This window comes from Lissotriton vulgaris, chromosome 4_1 (genome assembly GCF_964263255.1).
Source record: "Lissotriton vulgaris chromosome 4_1, aLisVul1.2, whole genome shotgun sequence".
Classification (NCBI taxonomy): Eukaryota; Metazoa; Chordata; class Amphibia; order Caudata; family Salamandridae; genus Lissotriton; species Lissotriton vulgaris.
Window position 1 is genome coordinate 30,520,666 of NC_141691.1, and position 27,897 is coordinate 30,548,562.

At 42.9% G+C, this 27,897-nt stretch overlaps 1 protein-coding gene across 1 annotated transcript; it reads left to right on the forward strand.

Moving 5' to 3' along the window:
• Positions 1 to 561: 561 nt before the first annotated feature.
• On the forward strand, positions 562 to 27,884 carry LOC147718272 (nicotinamide N-methyltransferase-like). The gene is made up of 3 exons (XM_086967177.1): positions 562 to 1,030; positions 10,545 to 10,737; positions 27,446 to 27,884. The coding sequence occupies exons 1-3, from the start codon at positions 562 to 564 to the stop codon at positions 27,882 to 27,884; spliced, it is 1,101 nt and encodes a 366-aa protein (XP_086823303.1).
• Positions 27,885 to 27,897: the final 13 nt, after the last annotated feature.

The following is a 27,897-nucleotide window of genomic DNA, read 5'->3' on the forward strand; positions in this document are numbered from 1 at the left end:
GGTCCAAATGAGGACAATCCGGTTCCACTGTCTAAATTGGAATTAGCACTATTTACGACAACTGGCCCCTTAATTTTAAGTGGTGATTTCAACTTGGTTTTTGACCAAAAATTAGATAGAACTTCTAAGGCGAAATACCATGCTCCCTTAAAATCATTAGCCATCTTAGACGTCCTAATGAAAGATTTCACCTTAGTAGACGTTTGGAGAAAAAAATACAAAAATAAATTAGGCTTCACTTTTTATAGCAAAAAATACAAGAATTACTCCAGAATAGATCATCTTCTAGTAGATCAGCACTTCCTTAAGGACATTAATTACCTTTCCTTCACACCTACAGGCTTATCAGACCATGCTGTACTGGAAGTGGTAATTGAATTGAACATAACTTCATTAAAACCTAGGTGGACTCTGGAGAGATCACTTCTATTAGATAATCAATTAAAAGAAGAAGTTAATGAAAAAACATCAGAGTTCTTTGCGATCAATTTAGGATCTTCCTCCCCCCAGGTTGTTTGGGAAACATATAAAGCCTATTTAAGGGGAGTTCTAAGTTCCCTAATGAGTTATAAGAGAAAGAGCATAAAAATAAAAAGAAGGGAAGATTTGGCAGTAATAACAAGAAAAGATCAAGAATTACAGAACGCAATTATACAGAACTCCAGCAGAGTACACTTGATAGAGAAGGAACTCATCGATTTACAGCTTCAATTAAAAGTATCCGATGAGAGAATTCTTAAAGAAAAATGGGACTCTAGTAGATTAAAAAATTTTGAGTATGGAGAAAAATGTGGAGCTCTTTTAGCCTGGAAAGCCAGAGAAGAGAGAACTAGAAATAACGTCAAAGCCCTATTACAAAGACACACAGGAGAATTACTGGAAACAGATATAGAAATCAGAGAAGAAGCAAGATCTTTTATGAGAAGTCTCTATACTGAGGATAAGGATCCTAAGGGGGAAGAGTTAGACTCCTGGCTGATAACAAAACATTTGCCACAACTACCTGAAACAGATAAGGTGTACCTGGATAGTGAGATAACAGAAGGGGAAATCCTGAGTCAATTAAAGAAAATGAAAAAAGGGAAAGCGGCGGGCTCAGATGGGTTGCCAGTGGAGATCTATTTGGATAATAAAGACCAATTAATGTCTCCATTAAAGGAACTTTTCAACCTTTTATTGATTCAGGGTTTCTCAACACCTCCCTCATGGGGAGAAGCCATTATAACGCTCATACCAAAACCAAATAAGGATGTTAAAAGAATAGAATCTTATAGACCTAACTCTCTGCTGAATACAGATATGAAGATCTACTCTGGTATCTTAGCAACTAGACTATCGAAGGTTATTAAGTCCATAATCCATCCTGATCAGAGAGGCTTTATCCCAGGGAGACAGTTAAACAAACTAACATTTCAAGCAATAGGAGCAATAGACTACGCCAACGTTAAAAATCTCCCACTGGCCCTGGTCGCCATAGATGCAGCTAAGGCCTTTGATCAGGTCAATTGGAAGTATCTTTGGGCCTCTATGGCGGCTTTCGGGTTCCCTCAAACTTTCATAAAGGCGGTTAGATCCCTATATTATAACCCAAAGGCTAAGGTTTTAGTTAATGGAATTCTATCGGAATGGTTCGATATATCCCGAGGAACCAGACAGGGTTGTCCCTTATCCCCTCTTCTGTTCGATGTTTATATGGAGCCTTTTGTTTGTGGGATTAGAGAGGACAATATTATTCAACCTTTTTTGCTCGGAAATCTGTCCTTGAAGGTGGCGTTATACGCAGACGATCTCCTTTTATATACCTCCGATCCTTTAGTAGCAATACCGAGGTTATTTTATTTATCAGAAGAATTTGGGAAACTGTCAGGTTACCAGATAAATAAGGAAAAAACTGAGATTATGGGATGGAATAACAACGCACCTATATTAGGCGCTAATCAGAAAACGAGGTACCTGGGAATCTACTTAACCCAATCATTAAAAGACATTACATCACTCAGTTGGAATATGGTGGTTAAAGATATTAATAAAACATTGATAAGATGGGGAAACTTGCCCCTGAATATATACGGTCGAGTCAACCTCATTAAAATGACTATTCTCCCAAAAGTCACTTTCCTATTCAACTGTATCCCCTTATCATTCTCACTGAAAGATATTAATACCTTACAGGGTAAAATTGGATCATTTATATGGGCCTGTAAGTCTGCAAGAATAGCATGGAAGAAACTGAGGAGGGGTTTAAGTCGAGGAGGGCTTGCCCTCCCAGATCTTCTGTCATATTGTCACGCATTTCATTTCAGAAATTTTAGGATACTTGCAAATAAGTTAGACGCATCATCACAGGGCCGCTTGTTTCAAGCTTTATTAACTGACTTACCCTATGACCACGACTATTTTTTGTTTAAATTTGGAGACCAGAAATTTTTTTTAAAAATTCGCCTTAAAATCCTATCGACCGCACTAAAAAATTGGGGGTTCATCAGGAAGTTATTTGATATCCCATATTACCATACATACACCCCAATTTGGGACTCTCCTGGTACACCTTTATGCCTTCAAGATCAGCTGTCACAACCTTTGAGAAATGCTGGGTTAAAAACATGGGGCGATCTTAGGAGGGATGCGGGCCTGGTGGACTGGAATTCTTTAGTACAACTTACTGATGGGCAGTTGACTAGGTTCAAATACTATCAACTATCTTCCTGGTGGTCCAGTCAAAATATGCAAAAAGAGAAAGACACAGATATTTTTGACTATATAGGAAGGAGGGGGAAATGGGTAAAAGAACTTTCATTTTGGTATAAACTGTTGATCAAAGAAGAAGAGAGTAAAACCAATACAGAGGTTATAAATTTATGGGGTCATTGTATACCGGACACTCTTGATGAAGTTAATAAAGTATGGTTAGATTCCTTTTTGTTGTCATCGAGGATAATTAAGCCAGCAAACTTAAGACGTAACCATATATTTACGGCCTATAGAGTATATTGGACTCCGGCCAAATTGAACAAGATCACACGAAAGAACTACTATTGCCCCCGATGTAAACATAATGCAGCTGACGATATTCATATCTTTTTAGAATGTACAGCCATTCAAGACTTTTGGAAAGCGGTTATGGATTTTTTGTGTGATGTATTATTAACGACTATTATATGTTCCCGTAGACTGGTTTTTTTCGGTTTATCGAAAGATTATGATATCAATAGTCTGGACTCACAGTTTATTTTTTATATAATAATTATTGCTAGGAGACAAATTTGTATGGAGTGGAAGTCAGTGTCTCCTCCTCGTTTTGCAGAATGTCTGAAGTATATAATGGAAGTCTGTAAAATGGATTTGGCTGGTCGAAAAGAGAATATTGAGAATGTTTGGTCTAAACTGGTGGTCTGGATAAATAGGTGAACGGTCCTGTGATTATGCCAGAGGTTGAGTCGATCCTGTCCTCCACCAGGCCTAGGGCGCCCAATATAGGCTTGGAGGAGTGGGATAAGGAAAGCAGCCTACCTCTGGGACCTCCCTGTATGCTATGATACTGTCTCCATGGCGGACTCGAAAAATGACAGTATAAGAGGCATCGGTGAGACCCATCTAGAGCAAATATATTCTGGTGGCAAATATGAGGACAAGAAAATTAAAAAAAAAAAAAAAAAAAAAAAGGAGCAGCGGCTTAAGGTGCAGGCAGCGGCAAGACAGTACAAGAGACGCCAACCAAGATCAACAGCGTCAGAGTTCCAAGGTCAGCAGCAGCAAAAGAGAAGCAATCCAACGGTGGTTTGAGTCCAGAGGCTTTGAACGGGAGATAGGGGGCGTGGCCAACAGGGAGAGCGTCACCAGGTGGTTCCAGTTAGGTGAGTAGCAGGGACTCTTGGGAAGTGGAGTCCTGCTATAGGCGCGCTCGCAGCCCTGTTTTTTCAAGTGCCCTCCAAGTGTTTTGTCCAGTTCTGCACACCCTTTTCTCCAGCAGCACCACACCGCGCAGCGGGACCCGCAAAGCGGGTCCGGCAAGGAGCAGCGGCTTAAGGTGCAGGCAGCGGCAAGACAGTACAAGAGACGCTAACCAAGATCAACAGCGTCAGAGTTCCAAGGTCAGCAGCAGCAAAAGAGAAGCAATCCCACAAATTCAATGAGACAGTCAACGAAATCCAGGAATTATCTATGGCAGTCCAATCCCGAACAAGATATGATGAACAGTCCACGAGGCTTCATTAGAAAATGTTCTTTTTAATGATTTTTCAGATCAAATTCCCAATGTAAATGACAGCCAACACAAGTTTCGTCAGTACTAGTCAGTACTCAGACTTTCTCAAGGCTAACAGGCGGTTCTTTTGGATCCAGAATCACCCCAAATGTAATGGAGGGTTTGAAAAGCACTAAAAACAAGATCCAGGCAACGTCATAAATTACAGTCAAGGTAGTCCCCACTAGTGGAACAATGTGGTGTGCTGAAAGAAGGACACAATAATGTAGAAAAACCGCAGGCTCACATCACCCGAAATGTAATGTGTAGTTACATTTGCACTATACCCAATCCCTGATGCTATATACTCCTTACAGGTGGTGAAACCAAATACAGGAACAAAATACGTAGTGCCAGACAAAGCCTCCTGTACCTAAGGTTTACAGAGTAAGTTACGAGTTGGAAATGCCAATGAGGACCTCACCACCGTGATACGTCGAGTCCTCGTGAAAAAACAAATCTCCGCCAAAAGTCACCGCGCATGGTAAGGCTCCGAAGTCAGTTCTGACTTGGGAGCGTTACCAGGCGTGGTGACTTTTGACAGACTTGGGAGCATTACCATGCATTACCATGCGGGGTGACTTTTGAAGGTGATTCGTTTGTTCTGCTTTACTGATGGCATGCAATGGCGCATCGCAGGTGGCCATGTGGGCAACCGTCATTTTGTGGAGCCAGTGTGGGTGTGTGTGTGTGGGTGTGTGCGTGTGTGTTCATGATGCTTCTTCACACTTAGACTCCATGAATGCCACATTGCAGATTTCACAATTTCCAACAAACCAGTGTGTTGTGGGAAGTGAGGTCGACAGTACAGCATGTGAGATGGCAGTCAACTTGCCCATATAATAAAAGAACTTGCAATCATATGGGAAGAGCACCTCAGAATGACAGCTGCTTCTGAGAGAGAAGTTAGAGGTAGTGATAAGGAAGAAGATTGTATCATGTGACACAGCACTGTGACTGTCACTCTTAGTATGCCGTCATCACACACATAAATCTTAGCGGGGTATATTGAAAAGAGGGACATGGTCAGCTCAAAACTTCCAAGCAGCCTACCTGCTCCCAGTAGGTCAGTTGAAGGGGGAGCCTCACAAAGACAACAGACCCAATAACCGATTATTATTCAAGTCTATGTTCAGAATGGAGTCATTGTTCTTCTAAACCCAGGAGGGGAAGCTGTGCGAAATGTTAGCGCTTGACCTCCTCCCTTTTTTGGGGGGACAGAGAGGGAATTCTCAAATTTTTGTAGACCTTTGTCCAAATTGGAAGGTTCCAAGACGGATCTATTCTTTAACAGCTGCTATGCGAGTGTTACACCATCAAGTGATGCAATTGGTTGGTGAAGCAATCTAGGGGAGTATTTTTTATTAGTCCATATCACAATGACGTGTAGAATAGTTGTCGAGTTACAAACTACATGTGCATCACTGCCGACTGGGTCTACTACAAAGGGTTAAATAAAGGCTGGCCGAAGATATCACAATTACTGTTGCTTTTCAAGGTGCTGGTTAGCAGGCAACACTTCCTGTGTTTTCCATGGAGGAAGAATATACAGCTGCGAACATCTACGAAGACTTTACTATGAGAGAATACAAGTGATTTCAACGTAGATGTCACAGCACTATACTTGTTGTTAATGATAATGGAAGCAATGTTGTTAAATTCAAGGTTGATCGCGGATGCTTGAGACTCCAATGTGGATCATATTGCATCAACTTAATTTTGCATGACTTTCTCAAAACCAGAACAAGTGGTTAACACCATACTGGTTAACTATTGCAGGGTGTGCACTCTAATTAGCCATTCAAAGAAGAGAATCAGTTAAAAAAAAATAGGCATGCTAATTTAGTCATTTAAAGCCCCATGGAGGAGGTCCCATCCTGTTGGCCCTTCTCCTGCTACATGCTGCAATTCATTTGTGAGAAGTGCACGTCTATTAATGAAAATTACTTCAAAGGGGGGGGGTTTGCCTATGCCATAATGGCAGAGGTTGACAAATGGATGCTAATAGAGTGTTTGGTCCAAATGCCATTGCCTTTGGAGGAGAGTGCCCTCAGCCAACCAATCCCACTGTTGCATATGCTGCAGGAACATTGTAAAGGTGGAACAAACATCAACCAATGTAATGAAGAAACGGCTGCTTTGGTGAACACCTTATTTCTTCGTCTGAACACAAATCAAGGGATGCAAAAAGAGCTCGCGTCCTCAGAAGAGTACATCTGTGCCACAATGCTGGAACTATGATGCAAACAAACGGTACCCATTCATTTCCATATCATCACTATGTTTGTATGCAATTGTACAAAAAAACTGCATTCCAATATATACCTGCTACTAAACATACAACACTTATAGTATAACTTTCAATTCCAATCACTGCCTGGATGTAAATCTAGTGAAAATACACAGGTAACTGAGAAGTAGAATAAATCAATAGAGGACATGGTAGAAGGCTCCAAGGATAATGAAACAGAGGTTTAGTTGTCTCAAGAGTGATTGAGTGTTCGCTATAGGGAAACGGAACAGTCTCAAGAACTCAGCAGGGTGGATATAAAGTATCCTGCTTGTCCAATAGTCAATCTATCCTCATATTGGTGTTCATTGAAGCTGGTGCAATTGTCATGGACACCACAAGTATGATGAGTCATCTTCCCCTCAATGTCCTCCGGAACTCTACTTTTAGGATTAAAAAAGCAACAAAAACCCAACAGAAATGTATGCTGTAATAAAAGACAAAAATGCATGAATTGTTTGTTACTGCAATTCCAAGCACCAACCATTGTTCAGTTATGTACCAAGAAGATGGGCTAGTAACTGCTTTGGGAAGCATGTTGTTGACAAGTAAAATGTAGTCTGCGACTGATGATTGAGCCAATAAATTCGAACTAATCAGTCAGGGGTCCTTGTATGTATTTGAATCATTTATGGAATGTGTTCAAAGATGTGTACAGAACGAGAATGAACGAGAAAGCAGGTATACATACATGAAATGCTGATGTTGGATGCAGTAGCTGTTTCCTGAATTTAAACAGAGAGGAAGAGGTGCAGAGGTGGGGGGGGGGGTAGTTCTAGGACTTCATCCTCCACTGTTGCTTAGGTAGATGCTGGGGGTGTGAGCGAGGGAGTGGTAGGAAGTGCTCAGGTGCCTGGAGTGTTGGTGGTAATTCAGGTGGTAGTTGCTATATGCCAGTCCTTGGTATGTAGGGCTTTGTAGGCATGGCTCAGAATCTTGAACTGACATCTCTTCTGAATGGGGAACCAGTGGAGCTTCTTGATGTGAGGGGTGATGTGGGTTTGCTTTGGTAGACCAAGGCTGAGTCTGGCCACTGAGGTCTGTATGGTCTGCAGTCTATTCCAGAGATGTGTTGTGACTCCTACATATAGTGTGTTGCTCTAGCCCAGCATGCTGGTCTCTAGAATTTGAGTGACAGTATGTCTGGTGTTGCTAGGGAGCCATTTGAAGCACTTACAGAGCATGCAGTTAGTGAGGAAGCAGGAGGAGGAGACTGCGGTATTCTTGCTTTTTATGGTAAGCTTGCTTTGCAGCATGATGCCGAGGTGCAGGCATGATGTGAGTGGGTCAGGGTCCAAGGACCCATAAGGAGTTGTTCCAGAAAATCGGCACTTCTGATTTGTTTAAGTTGAGTCTTAGACAGTTATCTTTCATCCAGCCGGTGATGATCATCATGCACCTGCAGAAGTTAAACATCGCAGTGCAGGGGTCTTCTGAAACTCAGAGAATTATCCGGTGTCGTTGGCATAGGATATGATGTTTATTCCATGGGTTCTGATGAAATCGGCCAAGGAGGGGATGTAGATGTTGAACAGTGCAGGGCTGAGGGGTGAGCTTTGAGGGATGATGCAGACTATGTTTTGAATTCAGAGGTGAAATGCAGTAGCCAGATACTGTGGGTTCTACCATTGAGGAAGGGAGCAATCCTATTGAGGGTTTCTAATATAATTAAGCCTCTTTATAAGGGTGTGGTGGGCTATGGTGTGCAATTCTGCAGAGAAGGATCAGCACCTCCTTTTTGCCCCAGTAAAGGAGGGTTCTGATTTGTTTGTGGCCATTAGATGGGCCGTCTCGATGTTGTATTTCAGAATCCAGACTGTTTTTCACCAGGTCTTTAATGAGTTTGCGGATGATGGCCTTCTTGGGGAATGTGACAGGAAAGAGGAGCACAGAGATGGAATGGTAGTTCTTACATTTGCTGGGTTTGGCAGACAGTTTCTAAAGAAATGGTTTGACCCCAGCATGTTTCAATTAGTCTGGGCTAGGGATTGTGGTGCTGGAAAGGTTATAAATGTTCGTGAGATTGCTGTTGCTTTTTTAGTTTTTTGCTCTGAAGGTTGAAAACGAAGTGGGGACAGGGGTTCGAAGGGGCTTATGAGTGGATGGTATTAATTATTCCTGTGGTGTTTTGTGTGTTGAGCTTGTCCCAGGCAGTGAGCAGGTGGTTGGGGTTGATGTCTGTGGAAGTTGGGATTGGTAGCATTGGGATTATTTTTCCCGTCCCAACGGTATTGCTATATTTTCTTGTAAATGCACATCAATAATTCAAATCGGAGCTCAACTCCTGGTTATTCAGAAGTTTTTTCCCTACATAATTGTCACAATCAACCCATGAGTCACTAGAGGCTATACACTATCAGAGGAATACAGTGTATGCTGAGCTCTGTCCCCCGTGCATAGGCACTTGTCCTTACGGCCTGAGCTGTATTGATCAATCTATGATCAACCACAACCAGAGGGTTGTTCTGTGATCATAAGTGGACATTAGCCAGAAGAGGAGGCAGTGAAACCGAGAAAATATATCAAACTTGGCCTTCCTCTTTGCTTCTTTTGCCGAGGTCATGATTGTGAATTGGGAGGCAGGGTTAACCTTAAAAAGTATATTTACAAAGAAGCAGTATTGTCCCGAGGACAATAATATTGGTTCTCAACCCCAGATGAGACATAAGTCTTTCTAATGACAAGAGGTTCCTGCTTCAATAATCTTGTGTAACATAAATCTGATTGCCAAAAAGGTTGCTTTTCTATATTTTGTGTCCCCTAAAAACGTGAACCTTCCTAAGAAGATATATTATACCTTTCCATGTATTATACTGTGTAGGGTAACAGTGCTACTACTCAGAAAAGTTGCTCAAGAGCTCCTAGATTGGTTCTATTCCCAAGAGCATTTTCGTTAGTCTATGTCCCAACACCTACAACCACACATTCATACTAGGGCCATACCTAAATGGGTGCTATGACAATGGAAAACACACAAGCTGGAATAAGAAATGTGAGATCTGGAGGAAAAAGTAGGCACTAGATGCCAAGGTCCCAGATTCCTAATACCAAAACAATTACCAAAGGATTTTTTTCTATTATCTTCAATACTTAAGTCAGCTAGTTATTTAAAAATCATAATATTCACAGCTTAAAGTAACTACGCTAACCTTAGCAACAAATACAGAATATACTTTTAACCCAGTTCTCCAAACTGTGCAGATCAGTTTTAAAATGGCAGTTTTAATCAATAATTTAGAAATGATGCATCGAATACCTGACCCATTGACCTCTTCAGATATGGTTCTCAACATATAGAAAATTCTGGCCCTGCAAATCCTATGTGCCCTAAGAGTCTATCAAGAATAAACTTTATCTTTCATTGTTTGCTTACAAGCCTTGACATCTCATTTAAATAAAGATTTTGTGTTGCGGTCATCTGTAAGAGATGGAGAAGGTTTGCACCTTGATGGAGCAATACACATAACACAATGTTGACAATGAGGTGAGTCACATTTTTGGACTCTAGGGTTCAGCAAAAGTATTGCATTCTAAGAAGTAATAATTACTGAGAGCGGTGGCCAAGACTATGATTGTTAATCTCCTAAAATGCACAAGTCTCATATTTTATTGTGTGTAATAATAACCTATTATTATATAACTCCTCATACCACACCTTTACTGCTTCTAAGTACCATAAGTTAGAGTTGTTGTTATTACTCATATTAAGAGTACTCAATTTACAAACCTCAAAAGGAAGGAATGATCAGGGCTTAAAACTTGTAACCTACAGATCTTGTGTGCTTGACTCAACAGCAGTCCTGAAATCACTCGCCATCCTAACAGATGTGTTCGCAAATTCTTTTAATAACTTTCAAGGAGGAGTTCCATTCAGAAGAAGGTCTGAAGCTGCATAAAATAGCATGTAGGAAGAATGATTAAACCGTGTATACGTATGTTTATTCCCCTTCAGTCATTTGTATCATGTTATAGGTATCCAATGCTCTAACTTTTGAATATTTCTCTAAACAGGTGCTGTTGAAGGAAATACTCTAATTCAAATATATTTGGCCCCCTTCATCTATTATACTGTTCCAATCTGTGACTATTTTACTGAGATCATTTTTGCCTCCCCGCAAGATAAATCCATTGAGGAGGTAGAGAAATGGCTGAAGAACAAACCGGATGCTATGGACTTGAGTGATATACAGAAGCAGACAAACTGGTATGTAATAGGTAAACTACTGTATAATATGATTGTCCTATTTGTTTTCTTCTTCAAGTCTTGATTTATATCCTTTCTAAAGAACTTGAGTGCTCACAGAGTGCGGCACACCTGCCACGGTAGAGTTTCAGGATATGCGTACAAGTTTGTATTGCAAGTTGAAGCTAAATTGGAGTCACACTAGCAGTGTACAGACCATGTAGAGTACATATTATCTCCAGCGTCTGATTGTATTATATATGCACCAGTCCTGGATGTGGAACAAGGAGCTTATTATCACAAGTCCCCTAGTGTGCAACACACATATGCACACACTGGCAGAAGCCTGAGGAACTTGGGTATAATTGCAGAAGCCTGGACAGCTCCTTCTGCAATACAGATTCTGCTTCGTCATATATAGCCCCGGCACAACCTCAAGTGGGCATTACTTTACATGCAGCCATTCAAATGAGGACACACATTGCCTCTGCACCCATGCCCTATTAAAGGTGCAGAAGTAAAGACGTTGTCAGGAGGCACACTGACTGTGTTCCACAAAGAGGTGGGATCTAGGCCCTGAGCCCACATAGGGAGCACATGGAAAGAAGAAAAGGGGATCCTATAAAACCCCAAGCTATGTCTCTGCAGTGAGGGGTGCTGTCACTCACTGTACCAACCTGTGGAGAGATGTCTACCCCTTTCAAGAGCAGGCCACTTTGCCACCAGCATAATGAAATGTAAAGAGGTGGCTGCAAACTGGTGGTTCTCTTTCACTAAAACAAATAGACACTGGTGCCTAGTGGCTCTTCTGCTCCTGCAGGGGAACAGTTCTGTCCTCAGCACATGACCACCGTGGCAGAGGATGTAACCATTCTGTACTTTTGTTTGGTGCAAGAGGTTAGAGTGTGGCTGGCAGTCAGAAGACACTTGAAAATCAAGTTTCAAGACCATATTATATGTGATATAGATTCTTATTATACATGGTGCATCATTACATTTTATTAAATCAAATACAAGAGTGTGATTTGTCTACAATAATGATTTGGACTAGATGGGAAGCTGGGATTAAGCCGAAGTTTTCTGCTTTCACTTTCTATTTTCAGCCATTAGATGGACATCTCTTTATTTTTCCTGTCTAAAAGTTAATGCTTTGTCTTTAACTCTTAACACACAAGTTTGAAAGGGGGTGGCAAGCAGCAGCCACATGCAAGCCAATTGTCCTGTGCACCCTCCAAATGGCCTAGATTATTATTTTAGAAAAAATTATTTTTATTAAGAACCGGAAACATAGAGTTCTCATACCCTGTATAATGAGGTTACACCACTTGAAAAGTTTGCTTTGGCACCTCACAAATAATTTCTCTATAATACAGTCCAGCCCGAACTGCCAAGCCATGCCTTCCCTGGACCCGAAACAAGCTACCGAGGACCGGTTTCTGGTATTTCCGCCCACTTCAGCCCGGCTTGTTTGAATCCAGTGGTAAAGTGAGCAAGGGACTCACGTCTGAGCATACCCTGCCAAATTATGGACCCGAAAATTGAGAAGAAACCAGATATCGTGCCTCCTCTATGTTGATGATTTGGTGATCATGGATCAGACGGAGATAGGCCTCCATAGAAAATTAAATAGGTTCAAAGAATATTGTACAAGCAAAACATTAGTAGTAAACATGGAGAAGACAAAAATTGTATGTTTTGAAAGGAAGAAAACAAAGTTCTCGTGGTACCTTGGCACAGTATTGCTTGAAAGGGTAACTGACTATAGATATTTGGGAACGTGGTTTTTTGGTACCCTGAAATGGTATACACACTTACAAGCATTAAAAATGAGGGCATTGGTGTCTGTGAAAGGCCTAAAAAGATTCAATAATACCTATAGAGAAATGTCGGATAGACTGGTCCTAAAAGCCTACCAATCAATGGTCCCCCCACAATGTTTGTATGGAGCCGAGGTTATTTACATAAGTGGTAAGACCTCTTGGGATAGAGAGGAGGGACACATACTAAAAAGCTTATTCATGCTGCCTAAATCATCTATGGTACAGACAGCAAGACTTGAGCTGGGAATCATCTCCAGGGCGATAACTGCTTGTATGACCCTAGTACGTTTCTGGCAGCGATTAGGAGCAGGGTAGCTTTCTCAAATCTCCCAGTGGGCCAAAGAGGAAATTGCCACTAGCGAGCTACCCTGGGTAAAAGATATTAGAGCATCAATAAGTAATGCATATAGGGTGCTCGATCTGAAGGTATGTTCGCTGACCACATAATAATAGGGAAGAAAGAACAAAGGCTTCAAGGGTCCGATATGTCCCGTACTTATGATCAGGAGTACCTTTTACAAAAGACCTCGGTAGCCCACATGACATTGGCCTGGGAGTTCGACCAACACTACCCCTATGTGGACCGGCTACCAAGTCACAGTTTAAGGCCGGAAGTTCTAAAAATGCGAATTGGAATAAGCCCATGCTACGCTAATAATGGGGTTCGAAACCAAATGATAGGATGTAATGGTAAATGCACTTGCACATTAGGTACTACTTGCGATATTTTACATATTTTACTAGATTGTATGTGGGTTTTAGATATACGAAAGGAGTTTTTATGTCCGATTTTTAAAAATTAAAATATTACGAACAGGATGCAAGCCGCTAACCTTTTGGTGGAAATGGGGAATTCAGATATAGCCTGTGCTCTGGGGAAATATATGAATAAAGTCAAGGGGTTCCTCAAGTGCACAGAGTAAGAACTAATAATGCTCGTCCTTAGCATCATATAAAGGTGGAACAATTAGTGGTTACAGTAGTACTGGCTGCATGAACAAGGAAATGTTGTATAGGTATGAATTAAGTGATTTTAATATTTTAACTGTTATAATACTCCAATTTTAAAAATGAAAGCTAAACAATATGTATATTGAGATGTAATATGTTTTGTGATATCGCCGTGTTATGTTTTTGTTGTTTTCTTATTGGGACAAGAGGTAAATTGTACTTTTATGGTTGTAACAAACCAAATAAAGTTTGTTTTGACTTGACTTGACTCGACTTGTCCCACCTAGGGGATAACCACAAAAGGGAGATGACCAAAGATGTATCTTATCTTATACTGGTAAACATGTAAAGGTATGTGGCATATTTTAAAGGGTAATGATATGTATAAAAATACGAGGGGGCAATCAATCTACTTACACAATCGTACAATAATTAATATATAACCACCCTCACATGAACGGTTACCCCTAATCAGAGAGGGCAGAAAGTCTAGTTAAAACATAATGTGGATACAGTCGATTCTCAAAGGACCTAAAATACTCCCGGGGAGACAGGCGAAGTACGCCGTACGACCCAGACTCTACCCTAAAGTATAAATACAGTTGAAGAGAAATACAAATCAGGCCAACTTTCAAAGGATCTAAAAAGTCTACAGAAGTCTACGTGGGAGACAGGCAGGGTCCAGCCAAGATTCCCATCCGAGAGAAAACCTTTCGGCAACTGAAACCCTGAAGAGCAACACTTACTAATGGGGAATAATATCCCTCGACAAACCGGTTCACGCCATATCCTGCACGAGTGAGGCAGAGACCATTAATGAAGAAAGCTTTTGGTTATATAGGCTCTAGAATGTCTCCTCTACCCTTAAGTGATCTCTGATGCAAAGCACCAGTTGAAGAAAGACAGGGGCTAGACTGCGTATTCACTCTAACCACTGTCGGTTGTCCGCCGCCATCTTAGGGAGGTCGGTAGACCACGATTGTCAATACAATGGATAGAGAAACCGAAGAAAGCTTCCTACTGGGTTGAAAAATAGAAAGAGATAAAACATATATATATGCCAAAAATTTACTCGCTCAAGAAATATTCAGAGCTGAACTATATGCTCCGTAAATAGACCATCAAATAGTCACTAACAATAATGGGGGGGACCCCGATCTTTAATGCCATAAATCAGCGAAACTAGGAAGGAGTCTCCTACTATGCTAAGAAATAGCACAAATGAACAAAGCAAAAATGGGAAAAATAAATAAAAAAATATATAACAAATATTACGTCGCTCCAAGAATATTAAGAGCTAGAATGTAAGCTCTTTCTATGGACTGTAAAATGTTTGACGCCATCTTAGGGAGGTCGGGTGGCCGCAATAGAAAGAGTAAATGGCTAGAGGAAACTGGGAAAAACCTCCTACTGCATTAAAAAAAGGAAGCAAATACAAAAGTTAAAGAGATAAAAATAAGGAAAGAATAATAAGTCACCCCAGGGCTGTTGATGGTTTTTCCTACCAAATGTACAATAATCACAGGGTGCCCTCCCTCAATCCAAGAGTACAATTGGTAAAAAGTAGAATTCGCATTTCTGGTCCGGGTATCAAAGCGAAACATAGAATCATAACGGGACCACAAGAATCATAATCCCTCAATGCAGACTAAATAAAGAACCAAACCAGGAAAACACGGTCAAACAATGGCATTTTCCCATGGGAGATGCTCATTAGGACCTGTCCTAGTTGTCTGAAGGGTATATATCCAGAACTCTTTCCTCTTCAGTCTGAGGGTGTCAGTGTTTCCCTCCTTGGGTGTATGTACCTGTTCCAATATCAACCATTTAAAATCAATAATACAGTGTTGATTATCTATCCAATGCTTGACCAGTGGGGCTCCAATGCATTTGCTGTTAATTGATGAGTTATTTTCACTAAATCTAATTTGCATTTCTCTACCTGTTTCCCCAACATAACCTTTGCCACAAGGGCAAAGGATCAGATAAATCAAATTAGTGGTTCTACAATTTGTCATTTGCTTAAAGGCAAAATTCATATTCCCCCATTGGAGATCAGATAAAGTAATCACATGGCCACAGGCATGGCAGCCGCCACATCCGTGGGAACCGAGAATTGGGTTAGTACCAGTGATATAACTTTGAACCATTGAGGTTTTGTCCGGAAAACTAGAATTCATGAGAACATTTCTCAAATTCTTATTCCTGCGGAAGGCAAAGATCGTTTTATGTATCTTCTCCAACTAATTTCCTGAGTTTAGAATATACCACAAGGAATTAATAGCCTGTCATAATTTGTTGTTAAAAGTGGAGTGCCTAGTGACTTATACCAAGCTTTTTTGAGTATCCTTTGGTTTTAGTTGCAACAGGGTGTCACGATTTTAATATTTGGCCCTCTTATAGGATTCCTTGACCAGTCGCACAGGATATCCATTATTTTGTAGTTTGATTTTGAGTTTTTAAGCATGGAATTCAAAGGTTTTAATACAGGTACTGCCGCAATCCAAATGTCCAGAAATTAAATTTTGTCCTTACTCACCTTTGGACTACATTTTAAATGTGTATCATCCAAATAATTTCATAGAAAAAATTCTGAGTTGTTCCTCCCGTCCACTCCAAATAAAAAAGATATTGTCAATGAAATGATGATAATGGGTGATATTTTCAAAAAAGGAAGAGATCTTGTTAAAAATGTACTTGTTCTCACAGATATTTGCAACAATTGGGGCAATGGCTGCTCCCATACTGATTCTAAGAATTTGTTTATAGATCAGTTTATCAAACTCAAAATAATTCTCCTGTAACACAATTGCCAAGCGCTCTAATACGTAGAGTTTATCAACATTGCACAAATCGTTATCCAAAGTACTCTTAACAGCTTTGGGGGCCCCAATCTGGGTAATATTAGAGTACAATGCCTCAATGTCCATTGAGACCAATATGTCACTGAAGTCACTCCCTTCGATCCTGCTAATAAGATGACCTGTATCCCTCACAAACACTGGAAGCTTGTTGACCAAAAGTGCTAAAATTAAATCAACGTATTTAGATAACGGCTCCGTAAGGGAGCCGATGGTGGAGACAATGGGTCTAAATGGAAGATTATCTGTGTCCTTATAAACCTTAGGAAGGCCATATAAAACAGGAATCTGAAAATGGACTTTATTAAGATATTCAAATTCCTGTGTACAGATACTTCCAGTCTCTAGAGCTCTTTGGGTTATGTCAAGGATAATATTCTTGATTCTACTCTCTGGATAGCTTCTCATTGTGATATAGTTCTTGGGAATATCAAGCATCTTCTGAATTTCTAGTTTGTACTTTTCGGAATCCATGATAACGATCCTGACTCCCTTATCACTTGGTTTGATTGTAAGTTCCTTGTTGTTTGTTAGGGACTTCATGGCTTTGTACTCCTTATAGCCTAGATTATAAGCAGGCTTAGGTATGAATTTTATTACTGACTACTTTCTCAAAGATCCCCATTTCCGGGCCAATTTTATCAAGGCTCGGGGTAAATATGGACTTAGGTCGCAATCTGGACTTGTTTTGTATCATGACGGTGGGCCTATTCTCAAAAAATCTTTTCAAAAGTTTTTTACAGAAAAAAAATTGGAGATCTTCGTGAAGCTCAAAACGATTCAGGCCAGTACTCGGTATTAAAGAGAGACCTCTCACCAGGGTGAAAACTTTTGGATAGTGGGCATTCCTGTTGTGTGCCGCTTTAGAGCTCAAAGCTATGCAAGGTTATACAGTTCACCCTGACTCTAGCCATGGGTGCCTGGTAAAGTAATTTGCCCTGCGCCTTGAATATAGGACCAGATCCAAGTGTCTCCAGCACCACAAATATGTAGTTCTACTCCACCGAGTTGAATGCCATCCTCACGTCTAAGGTCATCGCTAAAATCTGTGTCTCCTGACACAATTCAGTAATAAGGAGTACCCCATATAGATGGCTAAAGTTAACCGTTGTGGTCCTACTGGAAAAAAAAATGATTGGTCAGGAGTACTATCGAGGGCAGACCATCTTGCAATCTGTGCGCTAAAGATGTGGCCAATACTTTTTCTTCCACATGAAGCAAAGAAATTGATCTATATAACCAACATTCAGCTTTGCTTTCTTAAGAGTGGCCACTATCCTCTCCATCCTCTGGTTGGAGGGGAGGCAGTCTGTCAGCGCTCTCAGATACTTTTGACAGAGCAACACATTTTCTAACTTTAATATCTTTCTCTCAAGTTCTTCACATTTCTGCTTAGATTCCTTTTTCCTATCCCAACTCACTCAAGCCTAAAAATCTCTCCACATTGTTGGACCCAAATACATCAAAAAAGAGCCTCCTTCCACGTACCCAAAAAGAAACATCCACATTGCTGACCGCGCACTAGCAGAAACCCTACACATCTGCAGAACCAAATCAGGTGTAAGCACCTTCTCCTACGTCTCAGGAACAAGCTCCCAGTCAACGTCAGATGCTCCCCTACACTGCACACCTTCAGGAAGAGCCGCAAGACCTGGCTTTTCAGCTGAGCTGCACCGAGCCTAGCGCCTGGAAACCCTCACATGTGAGTGGCGCGCTCTGAAATCTCCTGATTCATTGATTGATTAATTGTGATATTGCCTTGGTACCCCCATCACAATCTTAAAAGCCTCCCATAGGGTTAGTGCTGATTCAATGACCCCTGATTTTCTTTAAAGTACAGGCCGACTGATCTGCGTATCTTGTCTCTGCTCTCCTTATCTTTCAGATACCAGGCCTCAAACTAGGTGGCATCTGATAACCCACTGTCAGGCCCAACAGCGGGACTTCCACTGTGAGTGATCCAATATTCCTTTTGCCAGTTGCACTGCTGCAGCAAATCACAGCATCTGGGATCAGAGGGCCAGAAAATTATCTATTCTGGAAAAACTGCTATGCAGTGCTGAGAAATACGTGCATTATCGGTTGTTAGGGTTAAGCTCCCTCCAGAGATCCACCTATCCCATTGCTGAAGCTAACTGAGGCAGGGGTCCCAGCCCCTCTCGTATCCGTGCCACCACTTCCATCCATATTCATGTTGTAGGCTGTGTTTAGGTCCCCTCCCATAAGCAGAGTTCCTGGGGCAAGCTTAAAAAGCATGCTCCCCAGATCAGGAAGAGTAATTTCAAAGAGTCGAAGCTGGGCATAGATCGTGCAAATATTCAGATCAGTCCCGTTCCACATCCCATTGAGGGCTTCGTATTGACCATGATCATCTCTCCACACCCTTCGGGAGATAAGTGGTAACACTTTCTTGATCAGGATTCCCACTGAATGTGCATCCTACATGGGGCTTCTGGACATACCCCATTTTATCCAAAGCTTTAAACTGATGACTCTAACGGTGTGTGTCTTGCAGAAGCACTATAATAGAGCTGTGCCATCTAAAATGCTGTATGACCAATGTACGTTTGATGCCACTCGTTTAGCCCATTGACATTCAGGGACTGTATTTTTTACCATTGTGAAGCCTCATGCATGTCTATCATATTTTTCGCTTGGAATGTGCACCCACAGTTGCTGCTGGATATCAGTCCCCCCCTCAATACCAAGGAGATAACCCGGGGGCCAATAGCCCACCCTCTTCTCACACCACAAACACAAAACGCACAGTTCTGTGAAGCCTTGGTAAGCATTAACCTAAATCATAAAACCAATAACTATCCCCACACTGCCACGCTGCTCTGTGGAATTTGAGCTACCTACTTTCCCAACTAGCAGAGTGCCTGTCTCCCCAAACATAACTTCTAGTAACGGGGGTGCTGCAGCTCCCTGGTCAATGGCCCATTGGATAAATACTTATGTTACAATTGAATCATCCATTGTAACCAAACATGAAATCTGTACATCCCTGTTCAAGTTAAACCTAGCACCTCCAGAGCTTCTATGTCTGCAATCTACCCTGTCTTCAATCCATCCCTCTCCAGGTTCCCTTATACTGCCAATATTACCACACAGTCACTCATCACCTCAAATGTATCCCTTCCCGGGTGCTCACATTCCCCTCACAGGGGGATGTGGATCTCGTTGGCTGTCAAGGGGGATGGCCCTTCTCTCGCTGTGGCCTTTGACTCTGTCTTTCTGTCAACAGTTTCCTCTTTACCGACCAATCTCCAACCTTCCAGCCAATCCCATGCTTCTTCCAGAGTAGCAAAGGGCAGTGTCTTTCTGTCTGTGATAACTTTCAGCTTGGAGGGATGGAGGGATAGAACATTATATATTTCAGTTCCTTGGCATGCAGGGCCTTTTTTACTTCATTAAAGCTTCTTCATAGACACTGCACTTGTAAGGTAATATCTGGGTAGATGCAGATTACTGTGTTGTCCAACTGTAGGTCTACATGCATACATGCAGCCTGTAATATTGAATCCAGATCTCTGAAGTTCAGTATACAGGTAAATATCGTACACCGAGGCGTACCAAACTCGGCGGCAGGCCCAGTGCCCTATGAGCTCTATCCATCAAGAAAAAGGTAGATATACATCTCGGTTTTAATTTATTAAGAATCTAGTCTTTCAGGAATAGGTCCATGCTGGGGCCCTGGAAGCCCCCAGAACCCCAACCACCCTAATGTTGTTTTATCTCACCCTCCCTTCGTGGTCCTCCAGCCTGGAACACATGATCATAGTCTGTTTTGTCAGGTTCTGTACTCCTCTTCCAGGCATTTAGTTGTAGAGAGGAATCAGTTTATTTCTGTTTCCCCCACTGCCACCTTTTCAGAGATTTAATGGAGGTCAGCTTGGAATAAATTGACATCCAACGTTACTGCATCCAGCTTGGGTTTAATCAGGGATATGAAGCCTCTTAGTTCCTTTATGGCAGTCATTATTGTGCGTAGGGAAGGCCCTCTATCTCGTTCATCCCCACCCGAAGGGCAGAGTCAACACCCTGGGCCATTGGCCTGGCTGCAGAAATCTTCACAGTGTATATGTCCAGCCTATTCTGTTTTGAGGGGCTCTGGTGGCAGCCCTTTTCTATTGCCGGGAACTCCATCTCCCCCATTGCTTTGCCTTTCATGTGATATCCACTGGGTCAAATAAACCAGTATCTTCCAGACTCTTCCTCATCCACTGCGGCCACCAATACAGGCATCAGCCTTTTGCATGCTCAGGCCTGGTTCCACCAGCACCTCTCCTCTGGAGTCTCCCCAGTTGGAGGACCCCACACTGCATTCAAACACCCCTTTAAGAACAGCTCCTCTCAAACAGTAGCTCTCCAGCACAATCCAGCAGGCCAGTTCCACTGGTACCCTGGTTGTGCTCTGGTTGATGATTCCAGGATTAGTCTTTTCCAGACTACCACTTCCCCGGAGTTTGTCCAAGGTCTTGTGACCTCCACCACATTTACAAGAGGGGGAGGCCCACATCAGCTGTCTCTCTATTGGGCCTTCAGCAAATGCTCTTCGTTGAGTAGACCTTCCCTGGCACCTTTGGCATTTTGCAGCCCCCACTGAGACCCTCCAGCTTGCTCCAGACTTCCGACCTGGACTGGTAGCCATACCGCATTTACAGGTAAGGGGGCAAGGCTCTCCTCAGCAATCGCGCAGCCCATCCAGCATGAACTGTCCGCTTTTGTATAGACCTCCCCAGGGGTTCATGATGTCTGTTTAGTTCACCTGAAGAACACCGCACTTACCACTGTAAATTTGCCAGCTTGCACCCATGGCCGGCATTTATTCCTTGGCCCTTACTTAACTCTGTCATAGCCCCAGCATCCGAAGCCAGTGTGCAAGCCAGGAACGGGCACCGACTACGGTGCTGGCTCACCCCAGCGTCATCACAACAGAGCCTCTGGTAGCAGCTCTCTTCTCTTTCAGGATACGTAGCGATCATTAGGTCTCGTACCAAGGGCCAGAGCCTCTGCCACTGAGAGTTCTCTGGCTCTTCTGTTGTAGGCCATGTGCAATCTTTGGTGCAAGTCAGGCCCACCACCCACACCCATGCCAGGTTTCATTCCTTAGTGCAGGGGGAGGATCACTTCACTCTAAGTCCCCAACGCAACAGGGACTCAGAAGCCATCTTCGTTCAACTGCATGTTCCTCACACTTTTCCTCTATGCAGTTGTGGTACCACCTGAGCATCCGCACAACCTGCACTAGTGTAAAAGGGGGGATAGCACCACTCTGTGCTTGCCAGGCCAGGACCGATTTAAAAAAAGATGTAATGACCGATGACGGGGGATAACCACCAGGTGGCACGGAGCTCGCTTAAGAGGCAGCCATCTTCCTCAGCTGCAAGCAACGCCCCGGCCTAGATTCTTATTACACTTGAAACAACATTATAGTTCAATAAATCACCAAAAAGGTTTATATGTTTTCCACTCATAGCTAAGCCCCAGTTAAGCTTCCACTTACTCATGTATATTTGTGGAATTGCACATACAGATGCATGTATGTTGAACTAGTCAACTTGAACTAACCATTTCATGTTTGATCAAAGTAACTGACTGAGGCACCCTTTTTTCCAATTTTTAGAAATTGTGTGCTTGCTTCTTCCCTCACTCGCGGTGCAACTGTGCATTTTAAATTTCAAATAAGGGCTGTTCCACATGATCCTGCTTGATCCTCCTTGACACACATATTTCAGTTTTGTCAAGAAGTATCTTCAAACATCGCACCAGAACACAAAACGATTTACAAACATTTGAAATAATGTGCTTTTTTACCTGTGTTCCTTAAAAGTAGACAAGTAAATTTGTTGTAGCTGTGAAAATTCCTGATCCCTGGAAATGCTATTTCTAATTTTTACAAGATGTTACCATTCCGGGATATGATTGGTCTTGCTCTTTGCCTTTTTTTCAACCTACCTTCCGTAATAATGCTGCAAGGATTGTGAATTACTGTATCCTTAAACAATCACACTAGGTAGTTTTCCTGTTAATTATGCTTTTAGGTTTGGCAGACTGATGTAGTTCAGAGTTATACTATGTATGAGATGAAATATCATGTGTGCTTACACAGGGCTGGCTCCTTCAGAATGAGGTTACATTGAATATGCAAGCCCAAATGTCAGTGATACTGTAAACCAGAAGGTCAAGTAGGCTTTCTTCAGTGCACCATGTTGTCAGTGTTACATGGTGTGCAAAGTTCTTATTAGCAAGCATAATCTAGTGTAGATTCAAATTATTTCCACAGTTTGTAGTGTCTCTTGCTAGCAGGTATCTAGACGTAGCACTCACTTTTTATAGATTACTATATCTTTCCCAGAGGGTCTCAAGGCGCTTGAAGAAGGGAGGGGAATTACTTGTCAAATAACCACATTTTAAGTTGCTTTCTGAATGCTAGGTGGTTCTGAGTAAGGCGAAGATGAGTGGGAAGTGAGTTCCAGGTTTTAGCTGCCAGGTAGGAGAAGGATCTACCTCCTATGGTGGTTTTGTTGATGCGAGGTACAGTGGTAAGGGCTTGGTTGGAGGATCGTAGCTGGCGGGAGGGGGTGTAGAAGGACAGTCGTGTGTTGAGGCATCCGGGTCCGATTTCGTAGAGTGCTTTGTGTGCGTGGGTTAGGAGCCGGAAAGTAATCCTCTTATTGACGGGGAGCCAGTGGAGGTTTTTCAGGTGACCAGAGATGTGTTCTTTACGCGGTATGTCTAATATGAGCCTGGCTGAAGCGTTCTGCATGCGTTGGAGTTTTTTCTGGATTTTTGCGGTGGTACCGGCGTAGAGGGTGTTTCCGTAGTCCAGTCGGCTCGTGACCAGAGCGTGAGTGACTTTTTTTCTAGTTTCGGTGGGGATCCAGCGGAATTTTTTCTTGAGTATGCGAAGAATGTTGAAGCAAGATGAAGAAACGGCGTTGACTTGTCTGTTCATCGATAGTGAGGAGTCCAGGATGACGCCCAGGTTGCGTGCGTGGTCCGACGGGATAGGTGCTGTTCCAAGGGCCTCTGGCCACCAGGAGTTATCCCAGGCGGAGGGGAAGGTGCCTAGGATGAGGACTTCTGTTTTGTCTGAGTTCAGTTTTAGACGGCTGTGCTTCATCCATTCGGCTACTTCTTTCATTCCTTCATGCAGGTTGGTTTTGGCCGTGTTCGGGTCTTTGGTGAGTGATAGGATCAGTTGAGTGTCGTCGGCGTAGGAGATGATGTTGAGGTTGTGTTGGCGTGCGATGGCCGCGAGGGGGCTCATGTATACGTTAAAGAGGGTGGGGCTGAGTGAGGACCCTTGGGGTACGCCGCAGATGACTTCGGTAGCCTCTGACTTGAATGGTGGGAGGCGGACTCTCTGGGTTCTTCCGGTGAGGAACGAGGTGATCCATTCCAGTGCTTTTCCATGGATTCCGACGTTTCTGAGGCGTTGTAAAAGGGTGCTATGACAGACCATGTCGAAGGCTGCGGAGAGGTCGAGGAGGATGAGGGAGACTGTGTCTCCATTATCCAGTAGAGTTAGAATGTCGTCTGTTGCTGCGATGAGGGCGGTTTCCGTGCTGTGCTTGGCTCGAAAGCCGGATTGTGAGGAGTCGAGGGATTTGTTGGTTTCGAGGAATGCGGCGAGCTGGTTGTTGACCGCTTTCTCGATTACTTTGGCCGGGAATGGAAGGAGTGAGATAGGGCTGTAGTTTTTGAGTTCGGTGGGGTCAGCTGTGGGTTTCTTCAGGAGGGCGCTGAGTTCGGCATGTTTCCAGCTTTCCGGGAAGGTTGCGGAGCTGAGGGAGCAGTTGATGACGTCTCGGAGGTGCAGTGCTATGATGGAGTCTGCTTTGTTGAAGATGTGGTGAGGGCATGGGTCTGTGGGGGATCCTGAGTGGATAGAGTTCATCAGACGGATGGTGTCCTCAGTGGAGATTGGCTTCCAGTCATTGAGGATGTTCAGGGGGGGTGGAGGTCCTGCAGGGTGTTGGGTGGGTAGGTTTTCGGGTCGGTTGTCGAAGCTGTTGTGGATGTCTGCAATTTTGTTGTGGAAGAATGAGGCTAGGGAGTCGCAGAGGGCTTGAGAGGGGGTGATGTCGTTGGAGTTGGCCGAGGGGTTGGTAAATTCCTTGACGATGTTGAATAAATCCTTGCTGTTGTGGGCGTTGTTATCTAGTCGGTCCTTGAAAGCGGCTCTCTTGGCAGTTCGGATCAGTTGGTGGTGTATGCGGGTGGCGTTTTTGAAGGCGTCCTTGGTGCTGGTGGTTGGGTCTTTTTTCCAGGCCTTCTCAAGGGAGCGGCAGAGTTTCTTGGATTTCTTAAGATCATCGTTGAACCAGGAGGCCTTCTTGCTGCCTAGTTTGATTTGTCGTTTTTTCAGTGGTGCTAAGATGTCGGCGGTGTTGGATAACCATTGGGTGAGGTTAGTGGCTGCTTGGTCTGGGTTTGAGGAGTGGGCTGGGGGGTTTTGAAGAAGCGATGAGGAGATCTGGTTGATGGTAATTTTGTTCCAGTTTCTTTGCAGGGTGGGTTGGGGGTGGTTGTTGGAGGTGGGCTTGTTGTAGGTGTAGTGAATGCAGCCGTGGTCAGTCCACAGGAGAGCTGTGGTGTGGCTGAAGGAGACATGTTTGCTGGAGGTGAAGATAGGGTCGAGTGTGTGACCTGCGATGTGGGTGGAGGTGGTGACAAGTTGTTTAAGTCCGAGGTTGGCGAGGTTGTCCAAAAGGGTGGTGGTGTTGCGGTCATTGTTCTTTTCAAGGTGAAAGTTGAGGTCTCCAAAAAGGATGTAATCCTCTGAGGGGAGCGCGTGTGGAGTGATGAAGTCCGTGATGTCTTCACTAAACTGTGCACGGGGTCCTGGTGGCCTGTAAAGGAGGGTGCCTCTGAGTGTGGTTTTGGGGTCGATGTGGATCTGGAAGTGAAGGTGTTCAGAGTTGGCGAGGTTGACGTCCGAGCTGGTTGAGATGCGGATGGATTTCTTGTGGACGATAGCGATACCTCCTCCTGTGGGGAATGTGTCCATGTGGTTGTTATACATGCCCTCGGACCCTCAAGAAGTGGTTTGTTTTGATATAGTTAATCAGTTCACCATTCAGTTCGATATTTTACCTTATATATAGTTAAGCCTGTATATTGTTCCTTGACCGATGGTGACCACTTCATTCTTGGATGCAGACATGGTTTTTTAGTAATTTTTTACTACTTTTACTTAGGACATTTAATGCTTTGTGATTAAAGCTGGAGGAGCTGCACCCACAGAGCATACATGGACAATGTATGTATGCTAGACAAGTGCTGGCAGTCCACAGGCTTTAGAACCATGGCTACACTAATGTCTGCAGAAACACCCTCCTAGCCGGCCCCTCGAAGAAATGAACAAGAGACTAATTCTAATTATGTATAGGTGTGCTAGTATAAAGTCCTATGTAGGAGATTCTATTTTATTTTAAAACTCATATTAGAAAGTTTCAAAGACTCTATTGACAATGGTGAAATGAGATTACAGAACAACTGCAACCTATTTTGAGGGCGATAAACACATTACCAGTGACTACAAGTAACAAAGAAAGATATCCTCTCACATAGAACTTGACCATGTTACCCTTACAAATCTGTCTTGGTTTTGTACGTCATTCTTCACCAATGTTCATAGACCTCATGGGCCCTCCTCTGCCTCCTTGTAATCCTTGTGTAAACAGATGGCTGAGTGCTCATCGCCATGTGTATGACACTCAGTCTGGAGGGTGGCTCCTCCTGCCCATCACAACAAAAAATACCAAATACACAGGATTTCTTTAAGGTCTCACTAGTTACTAAAAGGCATATGGTGATATAGCATGGAACAGAATTATTATATGTGCAACCTATCCAACTCTGACTGTATCTATTGTTTGCCATGATCAGAATACCAACTGCAATGCACAACTTATGTTTTTTTATAAAGTTTAAAGTGTGCTAATTTCTTTCAGCGTATATAAAGTTGGTCTTTTGGGTAGATTAACACACGTTATAGTTATGACATCCACAGTTGCAGTTTCTGGTGTTTTAATGCTGTGCATGGACTGTGCTTGTCTACTGTGGTTAGTCAGACACCAAACTTCACTCAAATTTGAGCTTGTCATTTCTTCAGACAGTGAACTCAAATCACTGACTGAAGTACTAAACAGGTTTAATTTTTTACGGTGTATTGAGTCTCAAAAGTACTCATGGTAGACCTGTTAAACATCATATTCATGAGGTCTTAAAATATGGTGTCACTTCTTGTGATGTCACTTTCTTTGAGGTCATGGGTTGTGATTCCACCTCCTGTGATGACATGTACCATTGTCACCTGCTGTGATGACTAGCTTGGTTGCTCCCACCACTTCGTTTTTTAGGACTTGCACCTTGCACATTAGCCTAGTGACCATTGCACACTGCTCCTACTGTACCAATGACAAATCCTAAAATTTAACCTATCAGATTAATGTCTCTTGTTGCAAAATTGCCTAAAGCTTTATCATGAACCCACATTAAAGCCAATCCAAAAAGACATGGGTTTATCCTAAAAGAATCAAAACTATGTCCTTCTCAAATACATGCAGAGTGGAATATACTCAAAAAGTCAAACCTGACATCATTGTGTTGAATAAAGAACAACTGAGGGTAGAATCTACAGTTATTGGCCTGTAGTTTATGTACCACAGATTGTTAAACCCTTTGCCGTGTGGCAAATGCTGCAGTAGTGCGAGGGTGGCGGGGCTGGGTGTGGTGCTCAGTACCCTGGACGGCTCCTGGCCATCATAAATCACGGTGGGCATGCGCTCATGATGGCCGGGAGCCGTGCAAACTCCACCCACTGATTAATCCTCCCACACAGGTGGTGAATGAATCAAGCGTGGGTAGAGCGGCAACATTCAGACGGCTCACGGCTGTCATGAGCACACGACTACCATGACTCTTGACGGCTGGGAGCCATCCTAATCATGGATGTGGTTAATAGATGGGTGGGATGCAAATTAGTTGTCAGAATTTACTGTTATGTGTAAAGAATAACAACATTGTTTTCTTTTATCTCTCTCACCTAATAATGCTGTTCTTTTTATATGTTTCCATTTTTAGTGATGAGAAACTAACCATAGTCCGCAGAAAAGCCAAGCAAGTTCTCAAGTTTGACGTCTTGAGCAGTACCCCGTTGTCACCCATGACCCTGCCCCAGGCTGACTGTCTGCTGCTCACACATTGCCTGGAGCTCTTTGTGATAGACAAGAAGACCTTCTGCGGTGCCCTGAAAAATATAACCTCACTTTTGAAAACTGGGGGGCATCTGATAATGAGCATCACCCTCGGATGCACATACTTCATGGCTGGCACTGTCAAGTGTCCCCATTTGTGCCTCGATGACGAGTTTGTGAGGAGTGCTGTCATCGAGGCCGGTTATGTTGTTGTGGACCTTCACATTTGTCCTCGGCAATTCAACAAGTCATATGATGTTTCAGATTTTACAGCTATTTGTATTTTAAAAGCTCGCAAAGAAAGAGAGATGTCTTCTGACACGTAAATGATGTACTGCA